This window comes from Mobula birostris, chromosome 9, assembly GCF_030028105.1.
Source record: "Mobula birostris isolate sMobBir1 chromosome 9, sMobBir1.hap1, whole genome shotgun sequence".
Classification (NCBI taxonomy): Eukaryota; Metazoa; Chordata; class Chondrichthyes; order Myliobatiformes; family Myliobatidae; genus Mobula; species Mobula birostris.
This window is the reverse complement of record NC_092378.1, coordinates 14159673-14180332: the sequence shown is the minus strand read 5'-3', so window position 1 is coordinate 14180332 and position 20660 is coordinate 14159673. Positions and strand designations below refer to the sequence as shown.

The following is a 20660-nucleotide window of genomic DNA, read 5'->3' as shown; positions in this document are numbered from 1 at the left end:
TTTCTTGAGTTAGAGTGCCTATGAGATGACTTTTTAGAGCAGCTCATGGTTGAGTTCACTAGGGGATCAGCTATTGTGCAATGGACTAGAATTGATTAGAGAGCTTAAGGTAAAAGCACTCTTGGGAATAAGTGATCATAGTATGATTAAATTTACCGTGAAATTTGAGAAGGAGAAGCCAAAGACAGATGTATCAGTATTACAGTGGAGTAAAGGGAATTACAGAGGCATGAGGGAGCAGTTGGCCAGTATTGATTGGAAAAGAACACTGGCAGGGATGGTGGCAGAGCAGCAATGGCTGGAATTTCTGGAAGCAATTCAGAAGGCACAGGATATATACATCCCGAAAAGGAAGAAGTATTCAAAAGGAAAGACCACAGCTAACAAGGGAAGTCAAAGCCAGCATAAAAGCCAAAAAGTGGGCATATAATAAAGCAAAAATTAGTGGGAAGTTAGAGGATTGGGAAGCTTTTGAAAACCAACAAAAAGGCAACATAAGTCATTAAGAAGGTAAAGATGGAATATGAAAGTAAGTTAGCCAATAATATTAAAGAGTATACCAGAAGTATAAAGCATAAAAGAGAGGTGAGAGTGGATATTGAACCATTGGAAAACAATGCTGGAGAGATAGTAATGGGGGACAAGAAAATGGTGGATGATTGAATAAGTATTTTTGCATCATTCTTCACTGTGGAAAACACCAGCAGTATGATGAAAGTTCCAGCTGTCAGGGGTCATTAACTGTGTGAAGATGACATTACTAGAGAGAAGGTTCTTGGGGAAACTGAAAGGACTGAAGGTAAATAAGTCAGTTGGACGAGATGGTGTATACCCCAGGGTTCTAAAAGAGGTGGCTGAAGAGATTGTGGAGGCATTAGGAATGATCTTTCAAGAATCACTAGATTCTGGAATATTTCTGGAAGACTGGAAAATTGCAAATGTCACTCCAATCTTCAAGAAGGGAGAGAGGCAGAAGAAAGGAAACTGTATGCCAGTTAGTCTAACTCAGTGTTTGGGAAGATGTTAGAGTTGATTATCAAGGATGAGGTCTCAGGGTACTTGGAGACACATGATAAAATAGGCCGTAGTCACCATGGTTTCCTCAAGGAAGAATCTAGCCTGACAAATCTGTTGGAATTCTTTGAAGAAACAGCAAGCAGGATATACAAAGGAAAATTGGTTGATGTTGTGTACTTGGATTTTCAGAAAGCCTTTGACAAGGTGCCACACATGAGGCTGCATAACAAGCTACCAGCCAATGTGATTACAGGAAAGACTCTATCATGGATAAAACAGTGGTTGATTGGCACGAGGCAAAGTGTGAGAATAAAAGGAGCCTTTTCTGGTTGGCTACCGGTGACTAGTGGTGTCCACTGGGGTCTGGGTTGCAACTGATTCTTTTTATATTGTATGCCAATGATTTGGATGATGGAATTGATGGCTTTGTTGCAAAGTTTGCAGACGATATAAAGGCAGGTGGAGGGACAGGTAGTTTTGAGGAAGTATAGAGGCTACAGAAAGACTTCGACAGATTAGGAGAATGGGAATGGAAACAGTAGATGGAATACAGTGTCAGGAAGTATATGGTCATACACTTTGGTAGAAGAAATGAGAAGGTTGACTAATTTTTAAATGGAGAGAAAATACAAAAGAACTGAGGTACAAAGGGACTTGAGAGTCCTTGTGCAGGATTCCTTAAAGGTTAATTTACAGGTTGAGTCTGTGGTAAAGAAGGCAAAAGCAATGTTAGCATTCATTTCAAGAGGAATAGGATATAAAATCTAGGATGTAATGTTGAGACTTTATAAAGCAGTTTTGGGCCCCTTGGAAAGGATCTGCTGAAACTGAAGAAGGTTCAAAGGAGGTTCACGAAAATGATTCCAGGATTGAATGGCTTGTCATATGAAGAATGTTTGATGGCTCTGGGCCTGTTTTCACTAGGATTCAGAAGAAAGAGGTGTGATCTTATTGAAACCTATCGAATGGTGAAAGGCCTTGATAGAGTGGATGTGGAGATGATTTTTCCTATGGTGGGAGAGTCTCAGAGGACACAACCTCAGAATAGAAAGGCTTTCTTCTGGAATGGAGATGAGGAGGAGTTTCTTTAGGCAAAAAGTAGTGAATCTGTGGAATTCTTTGCCACGCACAGCTGTGGAGGCCAAATATTTATGCATATTTAAGGCAGAGGTTGACAGGTTCTTAATTGGTCAGGGCATGAAGGGATACAGGGAGAAGGCAGGAGATTGGGGCTGAGAGGAAAATTGGATTGGCCACGATGAAATTGTGGAGCAGATTCGATAGGCCAAATCGCCTAATTCTGCTCCTATATTTTATAGTCTTATGGTATCATGGAATTGCTAATTTTAACTCAGAAACTCATACATTTGAGTTAACCAACCTATTAAAGGATATGAACATATTTTTAATTATGGAGTTTTGTTACATCAGCCGTTTCTTCATTAGATCGCGGAAAAGGCAGATGGCCAAGTCCTGAGCTATGTTCCTGGCATTTTCCGAAAGAGTGCTCGGTTTCTCCTTACATAGATGCTATTTGAATTGCCAAACTCTTTAAACACTTTCTTAAAAACAGTTAAAATAATTTGAGATGTTATATTGTACCTATTTTTTTGGTATTTTTGACCATTTCTGCAAAACGTACAATTCTTTGCACTTGCAGGTGTTTGTTCACGTGATTGTCTCAATGGTGGCTTTTGCAGTGGGGCTGATACATGTGACTGCACTGAGCGCCAGGCCAATGGAAGTCGTTGTCAGACAGGTCAGTGCAGAGTATATTTTGCAGAAAAGCCAGAATTTTTACAATTTCTATGAAACACAAGAAAGTCTCCTTTAATTACAATATTCTGTTCTAATTCTTCATGCCAGTTATAATAGTGTCAAGTTGTTTTATATATAAAAAACAGGATTTATGCAATTTACCTGTATATTTAATGAGTGCTTCTGAATTAACTATTTGAACTCGGGCAAGTTTTTCACTCCATAAAGTAAAAGATTGCATAAATCAGACAACTGGGGCAGAATTCCCTTTTCAGCCACAGCCAAATTTGCTTATAATCAAACTTTTCAATTTGTGTTTCCTTAGTTCCAAATCTTGGAAAAGACAGAGAAGGAATATGCAAGTCCTGGGGCCAATATCATTTTGAAACTTTCGATGGTCTCTATTTTTATTTTCCTGGGAAATGCTCTTATATTCTTGCAAAAGACTGTAGGACAACAGAGCCTCAGTATATGGTGGAGGTATGATGTATGTGAGTCTATTGAACAAATACTTGCATATCTTGTCACATAGTTCCGTTTATCTTATTGTTTTGCTTCCTTTTATTCAGATACACAACAATGCAGAGTGCACATCTTCACATTACTCTTGCTCCAGGACTTTAAGCTTATTTTTTCCAAATGAAGAAGAAATAACTATTCTTGGTCATTCAGTTACAAAAGGAAGAACCAGGTACCCTTCTTACAAAAGCATATCTCTTTGAGGAAAAATAAATTTCTGCTGTACAAATATGGAATAAAATAAAATTGCAAATACACTCAACGTGACCATATTGTATGCTATAAATTGGTAAAGAAGGGAAATTTCCTCTTCTGAAATACATTGTCCAAAGATCAAGAGTCAGCTTTCTGTATATTTGTCCAGTAACTTGGCCACTTAAAGAAAATCAGAGAGGCTGCAGATGCTGGAAATCCAAAACAACACACACAAAATGCTGGAGGAACTCAGTAGACCAGGCAGCATCTATGGAAACAAATAAACAGTCAACGTTTTGGGCTGAGAACCTTCGTCAGGACTCTTACTCTTTCCAGAAATGCTTTTAGTCCTGTTGAGTGCTTTTCCAGAATCTTTTGTTTTCATAACTTAACCACTTGTGTTACTATGACCCATTCCACGCTTTGTGGAATGTCAAGGGAAAGTTGAGGAGACACTTGGCTTTTCGTTTTGTTTGCTATGATCTTCTGTTTAGAAGTACATTCATTTATTGGAGTCTTTGAAAGGACTGTAGTCCAATTTACCAGGCAGAGGTCTATTGTGATCTGCTAAAATGGTATGACTTGGCATTCCACTTCTATTTGTGGTTTTGAAACCATTTTTGTCTCGTCTTTGGTGAGAGATACAAGTCATAGTCATACTTTATTGATCCCGGGGGAAATTGGTTTTCGTTACAGTTGCACCATAAATAAGGAAATAGTAATAAACCATAAATAATTAAATAGTGATATGTAAATTATGCCAGGAAATAAGTCCAGGACCAGCCTATTGGCTCAGGGTGTCTGACCCTCCAAGGGAGGAGTTGTAAAGTTTGATGGCCACAGGCAGGAATGACTTCCTATGAAGCTCTGTGTTGCATCTCGGTGGAATGAGTCTCTGGCTGAATGTACTCCTGTGCCCAACCAGTCCATTATGTAGTGGATGGGAGACATTGTCCAAGATGACATGCAACTTGGACAGCATCCTCTTTTCAGGCACCACCGTCAGAGAGTCCAGTTCCATCCCCACAACATCACTGGCCTTACGAATGAGTTTGTTGATTCTGTTGGTGTCTGCTACCTCAGCCTGCTGCCCCAGCACACACTTTGGGCCCAACATTAAGGGAATTTCCTCTATCTTACATGGAAAGTGTCATTTGTACTTACGGCATTACAGAATAATGGACTGATAGAAAGGCTATAAAGATAAATATTTCAAGGGTAATGTTGTCTCACTAAGTATTATGTTACAGTGGATCAGGTTATTTGAAATTTATTTCACTATTTGATGTTATGTTGATTTAGGTTAGTTTTGAAAATATTTGTTTAACTTCTTCAGTAATGGTAGAGTAGCCTTGTGCTATAATATTAATTGAACTTAAAAATGTTGTAACATACAGTACTGTGCAAAAGTCTTAGGCACATATATATATAGCTAAGATGCTAAGACTATAGTACTGTAGTAATTTTGTGCATTGTAATGTGTTGCTGCCACAAAAAGAAACAAATTTCATGACATATGTGAGTGATAATAAACCTGATTCTGAAATGTGTTTCTATGGGAAGGGATAAGGGAAGGAGTAGGAAGCACTGCAGAATTATTCTGTAAATGATCAATAAACTAATTGTATGGAATCAAATAACCTTGCTTGGTGTCTTTGGGCTGGGTGTGTCTGTAACCGTGCCATCCTCTGTCCCTGGCATTCCTTCTCTGCCACCTGTCCCACAGCTCTCCTGCACTCTACCCTTGCCATTCTCAACGTCCTTTGCTCCCGCCAGATTTCCAAACTCGGTCTCCACTCCATGTTGACAAATATAGTACCGTGCAAAAGTCTTAGGTACTCTAGCTATATTCGTATACGTGGCTAAGACTTTTGCACAGGACTGTAGTTGCTGAGAAATTCTATCTTGGGAGCTTAGTCTCTCCTCTCTCTTCCCTCCAATCCCTTATTCTGTTAGCCTCCTTTTGTAACACCCTTCTTGTCTTTGCTCCCAAACATTTAGCCCTACTGCTCCCATCTCCAGTCTTGTTACCTTTCCTCATGTTTGGATCAGACAGAAGCTCCAACAGACCATAATATTGTGGTTTTGCTTAACTATGCCAGCTGATCCATTAATGTTGTACTTTGTCCCGTCAATATATATTGAGTTTCAGAGGGCAGGAAATTTGATCCAAAAATTCAGTTATCATTCATCCTGTTCCAAAAAAAGAGCACTGAGGCCACAGAAATTATATCTCATTAAGGAATAAATATGTTAGTCTAGGATTTAACAGTTTTGGTTCTCACCACCATTTGTAGCTTTTATATAACCTCAAGGATTTTTATCATTGCAAGCATCCTGAATGACTTCCATATTCTCAGGATTCAAGTTCTTCATACTGTACGTGAGCCACACTGACAATCTAATATTTATGATGCTATTAATAGACCTTAATTATTCATCATTTGGAGATTGATCACTTGGATACAGGGACATAGATTGCTCATCAATTGGATGTGATATCAACCTGTTACAGTAGGCAGATATCTGGTGATACAGCAATTGTATTGATTGGATAATTCATCATATAGATAAAAAGAAGAGGATTTTAGTAAATGTGACTTTACACAAATTAAGAATTTTCTAATTCCATTAGTCACCAAAATTAATTAGCATTATTATTTATTTACCGTTGCCTTTCTTTCAGATTGTCCTTGCCTCAGACGACTGGGCATGCATTCTTTGAGCGCCTGGCTGATTACATACTTGTTAAGACAACTTTTGGATTTTCCTTGGCATGGGATGGGCTCTCTGGTGTTTATATCAAGCTTACAGAGGAACACAATGGCAAACCCTGTGGTCTATGTGGTAATTACAATGGAGATATGTCTGATGATCTCAACACAAGCTATAGTAAGTATTCCTTGCCGGTTATGTTTTCCTTTTCTTAAAACCCACACTCCATCCACAGTCTCTTCACAGAAGATAAACATTAAACATGTGTTTGCTCTTAAGTGGCTTCTAAGAAATTTGCAGAAGCAGAGGATTTGAACTTTAAACACATTTTTAATCTTCATTCCTTGTGGTTTTGTTTTGCCAAAATAAAATATGGCTAGAACAACTAGTAAATACCTTATTTCTGCATTGAAGCAGAGCATATCCCAATGGAAGGACTAAGGTTTTGATCTCGGGATATGAGAAAAGTGCAGGAGAATACCTGTGTTCTCAACCTGGATTCTCAAGATCAGGCATCAAAAATGATATTTCATCCAACATTAATAGAAACAGTGGTTCCCAACCTGGTATTCACGGACCCCATGGTTAATGGTAAGGGTCCATGGCATAAAAGAAGGTTGGGAACCCCTGAATAGAAAGGTTATTTTTTTCAAGGTATTCAACTCTCTGATTGTGTAAGCCCATTAAAAATAGTTTGAATCATAATATAACTGAATTAGAACATTGTGAGATTGACTGTTCATAAAATGTGTTGGCTTTGAGAGCAGCACAATGAAAAACTTCCAAATCTTCACTTCGTTCTTACTGTAAACCCGTATCTCAGATTTCTAGTAATGCGTCCGTATAAGTAGTCAAAAGTGATCACAGGCAGTGTAGAAATAGCAATCTCATTCAAGTGTCATGCAGCATACTGTTTGAATTTAGATATGAACAAGTGTAATATTAAATGGATCACTTGGCAGGTGAATTAGAAACATGTTCTTAAGTTTGTGCTTAGCAGAACAGTTAGAATCAATCTGCAGGAATCTGGAAGAAAGATTTTCTATTCATATCGGGCCTTAACAACCTCTGACCATCTCAATCCATCATAAGAATTGAAGCAGCTAAGATGTCATCAATGTCATAAAATGGGGAAATGTGAGTCAAAAATTTCTGTCCAAGAGGATAATGAGATGTATGTCCAGGTTACCTATTTTAGCTAAATTGATTGCAGAATAAACATTTGGATGAATAACAAAGGAATAACCTTGCTTGTCTTTGAGATATGTCTGGGAATTTCTGTGCCTGGTCTGCTGAGAGGTTTGATAAGATCAAGGATAATAGTCTGAATATCTAACATATAACTTACCTTTTTGAATGTAGATATACTCAAAGATGAAACTAATGCAAAGGCAGTGCATCTGGTGTGGCATTGAACAATATGCCTTATATAAATATCCATTTTATTTTTGCATTATAGATTTATTTGCAGATAGAGATATTTGATTTAATGTCACTTGTGTATTTGCAGTGCTTTTTAAGTTTATATAAGTTTAGGTGTTGGTGGCAAATTAAATAACCTTGTCATATGCAAACTAGGTTCTACAGAGTTCATAAAGTCATGCAATTTTATCAATGGCTAGAGTACTGTGAGTATATTGGCAAGAAAGTTTGGATAGGTACAGGGATGGTAGGGGTATGGCGGGCTATGGTCCCAGTGCAGGTTGATAGGAGTAGGCAGCTTAAATGGTTCTGCACAGACTAGAAGGGCTGAAATGCCTGCTTTTTTGCTGTACTTTTCTATAAGTCTATGACTCTAAATGTTTATATTTAGTATTTTTCTGCTCACTAGCCCTTTGCTTGTGATGGTTTGTATGTTGTTTTCTGATTTATTAGCACTGATTTATTTTGTGTCTATGACATTTTCTTACAGAAGTTAGGACTTGGGTGGAAGTGAGTATGTATGAATTTTTGCAGTGATCCTTCAGACAATAAAATGGAATATATTGTATTAACCTCATGATGATACACCTATTGTTTCTACAGGTATGCTGACTGAGGATATTGCAGTCTTTGGAAACAGCTGGATGTCACAATCTCCTTTTGATTCCCCATGTGAATCTGTTCCATTTGATTTCCCTAGCCCATGCCGGTATAAAGGAGCAACAATTAATGTTAGTGCATTCTGAATTACTTTTACAAATGTTAAGGACCTCTGCAATCCTGAAAATTATAATACTGCATTGAAATGTTGTACCTAAATACTGAAATGTCTTCTGTACTAGAATTATCCATGATTCCATAGCTTATGGTTCAATTCCGGCATTGGGTTCAAATAATACACTGGGGTTTCTATTATAGAAAGAACATTGTATGTTATTTATGAGATTAATATAGATCTACTGGGATGACACAGATATAGAAAGCTAGAATTCTGAATAGACTCAAGTATCACATTAAATCTATTGTAACAGAAAGGGTCAGAGTTAATTTGATAGGCTCTGATTTTTGTTTGAGGGTCAAACCTTCTGCTTTGGAAAATGGATCAAAGTAAATTTTATTATCAAAGTACATATAAACCACCATATACAATCCTGAGATTCATTTTCTTGTGGGAATACTCAATAAATCTATAGAATGATAACCATAACAGAATCAATGAAAAGACTGCCCAGTGAGGGTGTTCAATCAGAGTGCAGAAGACAACAAAGTGAGTAAATAAAAAAGGAAGACATAGTAATAATAATAAATAAATAAGCAATAAATATCGAACTTGAGATGAAGAGCCCTTGAAAGCGAGTCCGCTGATTGTGAGAACATTTCAATGATGGGACAAGAGAAGTTATCCCCTTTTGTTCAAGAGCCTGATGGTTGAGGAGTAGCAACTCTTCCTGAACCTGGTGGTGTGAGTCCTGAAGCTCTTGTACCTTCTTCCTGATGGCAGCATTGAGCAGAGAGCATCGCCTGGGTGGTGGGTGTCTCTGACGATAGATGCTACTTCCCCACAACAGCATTTCATGTAGATGTACTCATTGGTTGGGAGAGCTTTACCCATGATAGATGGGGCTGTTTCCACTACTTTTTGTCAGATTGTTGATTCAATATCAGGCTGTGATGCAGCCAGTCAATATACTCTCCACTATACATCTACAGAAGCTATTCAGCTCTTTGAATAGTTTCTACACGGAACTAGATGACATCCAGACTGATTTATCTGAAATTCACTCATACCATTGTTTTACAAAGGTATATCAATTTTTATAGTGAAATTGCAATTAACTCAATTGACCTTCGTCGGCCGGTGGTGTAGTAGCATCCACGCTGTATTTCGGGGCGAGTGGATCCCGGGTTCGAAGCTGGCCAGCTCTTTGCTTGCTTTCCATCCATACTGGGTTGAGCATTGAGGCAGCAACTCGGTCTCGTAAAAAGCAGACAAAATGCTGAAGAAATGGCAAGGTTGTCACCCGATGCACCACAAGGCGCGGAATGGAACAACATCGATGATTGACCTTGGCTCTGATTTTAATATTATGCATTCAGAGCATGATGCCTGCCTAGCAAGCCAACAGGGCACTAAATGACAAAGTAATGCTCTCGATGTCATTAGTTTAAGATTGAATTACCAAATGGGAATGTTTTAATCTTATTAAAATAAAGTTAAAAAGTGTGAGGAAGACACACACACAAGAAATTCTGCAGGCCCTGTAAATCCAAAGCAACACATAAAATGCTGGAGGAACTCAGCAGGTCGGGCAGCATCGATGGAAATGAATAAAGAGTTGAGGTTTCAGGCCGAGACCCTTCTTCAGGACTCTTTAAGAAAGTATAAGGAAGAATTTAGCACTGCATGCTGATTTGCTTTGCATTTTACAATTGACATTTGCAGCCTAATCATAGTTGACTTGTCAACTAGGTGTTCATGATTATAACCTTTATTCCTGTACAAATGTTTTGGAAAAATAATACAGAATAATTGTTCAATGTGATTCTTTTCAATTTAATTCAGGATATCATTGCAAAATGTGAAGTTCTGCTGGGTTTCCCTTTTTTTACTTGTCGTGAAAATGTTCAGCCTAATTCATATGTCGCCAGTTGTATTAATGATCTGTGCGAGTAAGTAATCAAAGTGTAACTAAATTTATTATGGTTAATTGAATAAAAATGTTACATGTGCAAGCTAATGTACTAAGTTGATGCATGTTGAGGAGGTTTACCGTTCCTTTGAACAGGGTGGATGATACTGAAACTCATTGTCGTGCGTTAAAGGAGTATGCCAGGGCATGTTCTCATGCAGGCTACCCCATCGCAGACTGGAGAGATGATTTTCCTGCTTGTAGTAAGTTAATTTTATTGTTTTACATACAATTGCATTTGACTTTTAAACTATGTTTCTATAATATGGGTACCAGGTGGAGATATGTCTCTACCAAAGGAGGTGTAAGATGCTCCTTCCCTCTACTAGCCTGCCAGTTACCTTTGGGCAAGGTGAAACACCTGCTTAGCCCCTCCAAACTAGGACTTCTCATTGAACCAGCTGCTCATATGACCATCCACCACCTGCTCTCATGGCTTAATATGATCAGGGCAACACGAAGCCATGGGAGCAGGAGGTGGATGGTCGTATGAGCATTTGGTGCATATCGCAAGTCCTGATTATGTGACCACTGACGCCAGGCAGACAATCTCTGAAGATGCAAACATGAGGAATTCTGCAGATGCTGGAAATTCAAACAACACACATCAAAGTTGCTGGTGAATGCAGCAGGCCAGGCAGCCCATCCCTCCCCACTGATCTCCCTCCTGGCACTTATCCTTGTAAGCAGAACAAGTGCTACACATGCCTTTACACTTCCTCCCTTACCACCATTCAGGGCCCCAGACAGTCCTTCCAGGTGAGGCGACACTTCACCTGTGAGTTGGCTAGGGTGATATACTGCATCCGGTGCTCCCGATGTGACCTTCTATATGTTGGCGAGACCCGACGCAGACTGGGAGATCGTTTTGCTGAACCCCTTCGCTCTGTCCGCCAGAGAAACCAGTATGTCCCAGTGGCCACACATTTTAATTCCACATCCCATTCCCATTCTGACATGTCTAGCCACGGCCTCCTCTACTGTAAAGATGAAGCCACACTCAGGTTGGAGGAACAACACCTTATATTCTGTCTGGGTAGCCTCCAACCTGATGGTATGAACATTGACTTCTCTCACTTCCGCTAATGCCCCACCTCCCCCTCGTACCCCATCCGTTATTTATATACACACATTCTTTCTCTCACTCTCCTTTTTCTCCCTCTGTCCCTCTGACTATACCCCTTGCTCATCCTCTGGGCTTCCACCCCCCCCCCCACCTTTTCCTTCTCCCTGGGTCTCCTGTCCCATGATCCTCTCATATCCCTTTTGCCAATCACCTATCCAGCTCTTGGCTCCATCCCTCCCCCTCCTGTCTTCTCCTATCATTTTGGATCTCCCCCTCCCCCTCCCACTTTCAAATCTCTTACTAGCTCTTCCTTCAGTTAGTCCCGACGAAGGGTCTCAGCCTGAAACGTCAACTGTACTTCTTCCTAGAGATGCTGCCTGGCCTGCTGCGTTCACCAGCAACTTTGATTAATCTCTGAAGCATATTGATAATGGCTCTGGTCACCCACCTTGTAAAGACACTGCCCAGAGGAAGGCACTGACAAACTGCTTCTGTAGAATTTGTCAAGAACAAACATGGTGAGAGACCATGATTGCCCATGTCATATGACATGGCATGTAGTGATGATGATGATATAATATTATCTCTCAGTGAACATTCCAGAAAAATACAGAGCAAGCAAAGTTTTTTTTGCATTATATGTAAATCAAGTAGATTTTGTTTGATCATTTAATGCAGTACAGAGGTTAATCACTTGAGACATGTAGCAGCACTTTCTTGAATATGCTTTCGTTGTGGGGGAGCGTGTTGTCAGTCTGTGGGAATGGTCAGACTTAATTTTGTGGGGTTTGTGGCACCCCATGAAAAAATGTAGCACACCACTTTCCAGTAACTGTGACGCAGTTTCAATTCCTGCTGCTGCTTGTAAGGAGTTTGCCAAGTAACGGTGAAGATTTGATTTGCAGTTTTAGTGTTGTAGTGTATACTGTCCTCTCTGTACCCTTGTATATGGACAAAATATGATATAGTAGGATATGGGTGCCTGCTTGGTAACAACATCACAATAACTTAGCAATGTAATATAATGTTTAGATCAGTCTATAACAAGAGCTTGAAAAATGAACTTCCTCAGGTGTATGTCCATTTTGTTTCATTGCATTTTTGAATATTTTATGAACGTGATCTACTATTGTAACAGTATTAGAAATCCTTTTCTTTCCAAACTTAGAGCATGATATTGTCTTGTTACTTGAAGAGTGGGAAACAGATTTACAAAATAACACTATTTTCTATAGTGATATTGTCTATGGTAAAGTTTGATGAATATTTCATCCAGGTAGAATATATTTCTATAATGAAGAGAAAATTTAGAAAAACCATGTACCATTTTAATTGCAATACTGTGACTCATAGCTGACAGGATGTAATTTTTGCACCGATGATGTATGTAATGTCAGCATAAGGCATTGCATCATCCTCTGCATGTTATCAATTTTTATTTTCTATAAATTATGCTGCATCAAAACTTTTGTGTTGGATCTTTACTTTATTCCAGTTGATCAGTGTGAAGATAGTTTTGTTCATCGTGACTGTATTAGCTGTTGTCCACCAACTTGTACATTTGAAAAGGAGTGCTTGGGGAGCAGCTTACACTGCCTCGACGGATGTTACTGCCCTGATGGTAAGGATACTCCCTTTTCAAAAATGTCAACTAAAAAAAAAGACTCTGTTTTTCACTCTCATGAGCAATCCCTTACTAGTATTGAATCTGGGAGAGAGATACTTTGATGTAGCTTGATTTTCTGTTTTCCTTTACATAATTTTGCTGCTCTCCAAGTTCATTGAAAAGCCTAGATAAACTCACCATAAGAGAAGTTATGAGACAAAATTCAGATTGGCAGTGTAATACAATATTTATATCAGCTAATTGTATTTATTTTTTTTAGTTTTTGTATGTCACTGAAAATGCAGCATTAGTTACTTGGTGTCAGTAACTCAGTTGCTTCATCACCACCAGAAAGAAACTGTAGATTTGATTTAAGTGCACTTTAGGCCATTAATACCACTCTACATGTTCAAATATGTGATCAACCCAAGCATGAATATTTAAAGTGTTAAAAATACACAGAGGTTTCCAGATTTTCCAGTAAATCTGATTGATCCGTTTTGGGCGTTATTTGGTCAAAATCAGCGCAAAGTTCCAACCATGTTCCAATTGAATTAAACTGCCCTCAGAATGGATTATGTTCTCAGAATGACCAACGTGCTATTGGGAACTTCTGACTTTCGAACTGGACGAAGAACCTATCGAGCTCTGCTTTAATTATAATTAAATGACTTTCTCCACAACCATTTGTGGCAATGAATTCCACAGATTTGCCGCCTCCTGACCAAAGATACTCTCTCTTATCTCTGTTCTAAATGGACATCCCTCTATTCTGAGGATCTGCCCTCTGGTGGTCCTAGACTCACCCACTATAGGAAACATCCTCTACACATCCACACTGTCCAGACCTTTCAATGTATGATGGGTTTCAATTAGATGACCCCTCATTTATTTTAAACTCTAGTGAGTACAGACCCAGAGTCGTAAAACATTCCTCGCATGTCAACCCTTTCATTCCCAGAATAATTTTCATGAACCTCCTCTAGAATTTCTCCAATGCCCGCACGTCTTTTAGTAGATAAGTGGCCCAAAACTGCTCACAGTACTCCAAGTGCAGTCTGACCAATGCCTTATAAAGTTTTACCCTCACATCTTTGACTTATATACTAGACCTCTTGAAATGAATGCTAACATTGTAATTGCCTTCTTTACCACTGCCTCAACCTGCAAGTTAACCTTTGAGGAATCCTGAAAAGGGCTAGCAAGTCCACTTGCATCTCTGATTTTTGTTTCTCCATTTAGAAAATAGTTTATGCCTTTATTCCTTATATCAAAATGCATGATTATACATTTCCCTACACCATATTCCATTTGCCAGTTTGCCCATCCTCCAAATCTGTCCAAGTCCTTCTGCAGACTCTCTACTTCTTCAATACTACCTGCCCCTCCAACTATCTTTCCATCATCTGTAAACTTGGTCACAAAGCCATCAATTCTATCATCCAAATTATTGACATATAAGGTGAAAAGAAGTGGTCCCAATACTGACCCCTACAGAACACATACTTGTCACCAACAGCCAACCTGAATAGGCTCCCTTTATTCTGACTCTTTGCCTCCTGCCAATCAGCCAATCTTCTATCCATACTAGTATCTTTCCTGTAGTGCCATGGCAGACATTCCACCCTGCAAAAACTCATTTCAGGGAGGTAGCACCATTAATTTGCAGGAGACTTCCAGGAGAGGTGAGATGTCTGCAATAGAGTAGCTCCTTAGCAGCTAGCCAGCTAGTTTAAAACGTTAGCTATGATAATGAACGAATGACACCTGTTAAACTCACCTCAACATGTCTTTTACATTTTAACCCACTATGGGCAATAGAAAAGTCACTGTTGCAAACAGTGCAGTGAGCAACACTGTCATTACTTTTGACCCCTATTAGGCAGGGGTACACTTTAGTGTAGTCCCGGGTGACGTACGTTTTATATTTTCTTTTTTTTTGGAACACTCTGCCATGGCGTGCTCGCGCTCTCTCTCTCTCTCTCGTGGTCTCTCGCGCTCTTGCTTGCTTTCTCTCTCGCACGCTCTCTCTCCCTCGCTTTCTCTCTCGCTTGCTCTCGCGCTCGTGGGCTTTCGCTTGCTTTATCTCTTGCACTCTCGCTTGCTTTCTCTTGCTCACTCGCTCTCAAAAAAATTGATTTCCGTGATATTGTATATAATTTGCGAGCATCAGGGAGCCACTATTCATATGCGGGAGACTCCCAGAACTTCTGGGAGAGGTGGGATGTCTGCCATGGGTTCTTACCTTGTAAGCAGCCTCATATGCAGCACCTTGTCAAAGGCTTTCTGAAATCCAAGTAAACAACGTCCTCTGACTCTCCTTTGCCTTATCTGCCCATTATTTCCTGAAAGGTATCAGGCAAGATTTCCCCTTAAGGAAACCATGCTAACTTTGACCTGCTTTATCATACACTTCCAAGTACCCTGAAACCATAAACTTAATAATGGACTCCAACATCTTCTGAACCACTGAAGACAGGCTATCTGGCCTGTAATTTCCTGCCCCCCTCCCTTCTTAACAAGTAGAGTGACATTTGCAATCTTCCAGTTCTACAGAACGGTTCCAGAATCTAGTGTTTCTTGAAAGATCGTTATAAATGCTTCCACAATCTCTTCAGCACATGGAAGTTCCTGCAGATTTTGCAATTGTGTCCATGGCATCAAATTAAGGCAATAAGTAATTATTTTGTGTGTTCTCTTCTAATTTTGTTTAGGACTTGTCCTGGAGAATGGAACGTGTATATCAGTATCTAATTGTCCATGTGTATTCCATGGCATAGTCTATCCTATTGGATCGCATTTACAAGAGGGTTGCAATATGTGGTATGTTACTGCATAGAGGACTGACATACTGATGTAAAATATATTTTGAGGAATGGTAAAAATGAAAAATTACAACATGGTTCTTCCTTTGTATCCACTTTTCTATTGATTTATGCTTAATTGTTTTTAAGGTCATTAAATATTTTTTCTCTATATTTATTAAAGTAAATCATGAAATTCTTGTGTACATTTATATATTTTAATCATATATAATCATTAAATGTTCACAAAACTTGTTTAATATTTACAGTGTTTGCAGAGGTGGCGTTTGGAATTGTACAGACAGTGATTGCCCAGGTAACATGCTGCCTGTGACATAATATGTTTGATTATCTTCTAACATGTTGACAAAACATTCCACTTAGAATAAGTTACCAAATTGTCTAATCAGGTGGATTAATAATGAACAATAAATTTAAACTATCTTATCTAACCTGATATTGAAGGAAAGTTATTTTTCTTAAGTATTGGTTTGGTTTCTTAGTAGCACTCCCATCACTCCAGAAGTTGATCATGTCATTTCTGCTAACAATCCAGAGCAATAATAAGGAACTGCTTCTTTGGGATTGAATATTAAACCAAAAAGCTGTGGAATAGTTGAAGCAAAGGCTTCAGTTGTGTTTGTGTTTTGGTGGTCTTCCTGGAGAAAGTCAGATTCTTGTCTACTTATCAGGATATAATTCATTCAAATTATTCATTAGTTGTAAGATGCTTCGGAGCAGCTCGAGGATATGAAAGACTTGAAATTCCAAATTGAGAATGTAACAAACACTCCTTTCTTCCAGCTGAATGCTCAGTCACAGGAGACATGCATTTTACCACCTTTGATGGTCGGATTTTTACATTTCTTGGGACTTGTCAGTACATCTTTGCAAAGAGCCACAGAAGTAACCAGTTCACTGTGGCATTGCAAAATACACCTTGTAGTCAGGTAACACAATATTTTTTTTACATGATTGAAAAGTTTTAAACGTAGTGTTAAAAATTCTTGTAATATTGAAATTCCTTCTGTATTCTTTCCTACCTTTACTGTAGGAAATACGAGAGTACAATCGTGCTATGTAAAATGAACACTAACAAGTCAGGTAGTTATTATATGTTTTGCAATGAAGTCTTCGGTTTCACAAAAGTACTTTGTAATCTGGTCAGCTGCTAACTTCCAAGACACCAAAGCTGTCATCTATTTCAAATAACTTTAAACTGAATTAATTTGTAGTTAAATAACTTGAGCTGTTGGCTCAGGATGACCATATTTCTAAATATACTTTTGTTGGCATGAATGTTTTTGAAATCTTTGGGCAGGAAATTAAAACATTCCAAGCAAACTAAGAATGTAGCATTTTATGAATACTTTGAAAAAAAATAACATCTGGTTCGTTAAAATCCAGGAGTAAGAGGGAATTCATTTCTACTCTCTCTTAATGCTGAGATCATCCTTTGTAGTCGTGACGACATTCAGAAGTAAGGGAGCAGAAGAGAGTAAGAAATTGATGTGGCCTGTCCTCACTAGCCAACGCCTCAAATTGCTTTTCAGTTTTCTCTTGAGATTTTCCATTTCTTCTGCTCACATTGGCTTCGGGCAGTCATTTTGACAAACCCACCAAAAGGAATATAAGCAGCTAAAGGCAGGCCATATGATGTTGCATAGGATTCAGACCTGATGATAACTTGCTGAAATGAAACTTGATGACAGTAATTAACATATACAGTACTTACTTACTTACTGCCTTTTACAGCACTGGTGTTTAGGGCAGCAATGAAGGTCCTCCATCTCTGGCGGTGTTCACGACTTCTTTCATCATTCCAATAGCTTTCTCTTGGTTTTCGCTACTGTCAGTCATTCAAGTCCTGAGTGGAGACCTAGAATACAGTCGCACTCAGATGTAGATTCATTGCTGTTTCTGGAACAATTTTGTTTGACCAGTCGCGGTTGTTAGCCCTGAGTTGAACCCCCGCACCTAGAGGAGTGGTAGACTTCTCTTGGTCTGTCCTCTACCCTTTGACCTTTTTGACATAGGTGATCCTACCAAAAGCCAGAGCATAAAGCCCTGACTCCAGCCAGCATAGCTCTCTGGGTCATTGAGGCACACAAGCCTTCAAACCACGGCAAGGTTGTGGTCCTCTTGGAAAAACGTACATAGCAGCATAGCGGTTAGCACAATGCTTTATAACTCCTGATATAAAATCAGGGTTCAATTCCTGCCAGTTGGTGTAAGGAGTTTGTACGTACTTCCTATGATTGCATGCATTTTCTTTGAGCGCCCTGGTTTCCTCCCACATTCCAAAGATGCACAGGTTAGTATTAGTAAATTGTAGGCATGCTTTGTTGGCACTAGAAGTCTGGCAACACTTGTGGGCTGCAGAGGACAATCGTTGCTGGTTTGATTTGATGCAAATGACACACTTACTTTATGTTTTGATGTACTTGTGACAAATAAAAATAATATATCTTGAGAGGTGCAGCTAGAAGGATACAGCATAAATCCTTTGGTATGGGAGAACAATGGTACGACCACACAGTTATTGGTATAAAATAATATATCTAGACAATGGAAACAATTCAGCCTACTGACCTCCAACAAAAGGTTTTTGAGGTTTAAGGTCAGTTGAACAATCTGTGATGGTTCTGAAGAAAAGAGAGCTCAAGAACGATAATGGGGTGCTTTGATGGCTCTGGGCCTGTACTCACTGCTGTTTAAAGGTGGGTTACTCATTCTAGGACAATTAGCATTTGATCTGCTTTTGTAGCTCTGGACTTATAAGACTATTAGATACAGGAGCAGAATTAGGCCGTTTGGTTCATCGAGTCTGCTTTGCCATTTCATCATGGCTGATCTATTTTCCTCTCAGTCCCAATCTCCTGCCTTCTGCCTCTATCCCTTCATGCCCTGGCTAATCAATCTACCAACCTCTGCCTAAATATACCCAATGACTTGGCCTCTGTAACCACCTGTGGCAACAAATTTCGCAGATTCACCACTCTATGGCTAAAGGAATCCCTTCTTGTGTAGTGATGAGTTGTCGAACAACAGGACAGTTGGAATATTTTTCTAGCACAAGTACTCTCTAGCGCTCATTGTTTACTTGAAATCTGGAACACTCTTTCCCAGCAAGCTATTGAAGCAAAATCACTTGAAAACTCGTACAGTGATTTCATTTCAGTCATTTTCACTTTAAACTGCAGTTCTCTTGGCTAAAGGCTCAAAATTTGACTTTCTGAAGTTGAATGATTCTATTGTTTTCATTTACAATATGAAGCTTAAACTGCAAGGGTGCCAAATCTGCTCTGCTCCATCATCTCCTACTTGTTACTCAATATGAGACCTAATACCCCCACTTTCACATAGGCCCTTTGACTCATTGCTCCGGTAACAATACATTATTGTGTCCATGACCATGCCTCTCTGTTGCACCTACTTCCCAGTTTATTCTGGTAAATTGAAGTCACCAGTATCAACTGCAAAATTCATGCACTCTGCAAAGCTCATTGCTTTCCCTGTTGTGATGAAAATATCATAGTCATAGAAAAGTACAATACAGAATCAGGTCTTTCAGCCCATCTAGTCCATGCTGAAACCATTTAAACTGCCTACTCCCATTGACCTGCACCGGGACAATAGCCCTCCTTAACCCTACCAACCATGTACCTATCCAAACTTCACTTAAATGTTGAAATCGAGCTTCCATGCACTACTTGTGCTGGCAGTTCATTCCACACTCTCATGACCCTCTGAGTGAAGAAGATTCCACTCATATTCCCCTTAAACTTTTCACCTTTCACCCTTAACCCATGACCTCTGGTTGTAGTCCCACTCAACCTCAATGGAAAAAGCCTGCTTGAATTTACCTTATCTGTATGCCTCACAATTTTGTATACCTCTATCAAATTTCCCCTCAATCTTTTACATTCTGAGGAATAAAGTCCTAACCTATTCAATCTTTCCTTATAACTCAGGTCCACCAGACCTGGCAACATCCTTGTAAATTTTCTTTGCACTCTTTCAACCTTACTTGTATCTTTCCTGCAGGTAGGTGACCAAAACTGCATGCAATACTCCAAATTAAGCCTCACCAATGCCTTCTACAACTTCTACATGACATCCCATCTCCTGTATTTATGTACTTTGATTTATGAAGGTCAATGTGCCAAAAGCCTTCTTTACGACCCTACCTACTTGTTATGTAACTTTCAACAAATGATGTATCTATATTCCCAGATCCCTTTGTTCTACCGCACTTCTCAGTGCCTAACCTTTCACTGTGTAAGTCTTACCATGGTTGGTCCCACTGAAGTGCAAAACCTCGCACTTGTCTGCATTAAATTCCAACTGACATTTTTCAGCCCATTCTTCCAGCTGATCCAGATCCCTCTGCAAGCTATGATAGCCTTCCTCACTGTCCACTACACCCCAAGCCTTGGTGTCATCCACAAATTTGTGGAACTAGTTAACCACATTATCATCCAGATCATTCATATAGATTACAAACAACAACGAAGCCAGCACTAATCCCTTTGGCACTCCACTAGTCACAGGTCTCCAATCAGAGAAGCAACCCTCTACTACCACTCTCTGGCTTCTCCCACCAAGCCAATGTCCAATCCAATTTACTACCTCATCTTAAATGCTGAGTAACAGAACCTTTTTGACCAACCTCCCATGCAGGTCCTTGTCAAATGCCTTGCTGAAGTGTATGTAGACAACATTTACTGCCTTGCCTTCAGAAACTTTCCTGGTAACGTCCTCGGAAAACTCAATAAGATTGGTTAGACCTGACGTAACACACACAAAGCCGTGCTGCCTGTCCTTAATCAGTCCATATCTATCCAAATACTGAAATATCTGGTCCT

At 39.3% G+C, this 20660-nt stretch overlaps 1 protein-coding gene across 1 annotated transcript in view; it reads left to right on the top strand.

Moving 5' to 3' along the window:
• otogl (otogelin-like) overlaps positions 1 to 20660 on the top strand; it is a 171535-nt gene that overhangs the window by 16216 nt on the left and 134659 nt on the right. Inside the window, exons 5-15 of the mRNA XM_072269291.1 lie at positions 2678 to 2776; positions 3101 to 3255; positions 3345 to 3466; positions 6176 to 6381; positions 8230 to 8357; positions 10190 to 10296; positions 10413 to 10519; positions 12878 to 13003; positions 15703 to 15811; positions 16062 to 16108; positions 16597 to 16742. Of these exons, the coding sequence (XP_072125392.1) occupies positions 2678 to 2776; positions 3101 to 3255; positions 3345 to 3466; positions 6176 to 6381; positions 8230 to 8357; positions 10190 to 10296; positions 10413 to 10519; positions 12878 to 13003; positions 15703 to 15811; positions 16062 to 16108; positions 16597 to 16742 (1352 nt within the window). The remainder of the gene's footprint in view (positions 1 to 2677; positions 2777 to 3100; positions 3256 to 3344; positions 3467 to 6175; positions 6382 to 8229; positions 8358 to 10189; positions 10297 to 10412; positions 10520 to 12877; positions 13004 to 15702; positions 15812 to 16061; positions 16109 to 16596; positions 16743 to 20660) is intronic.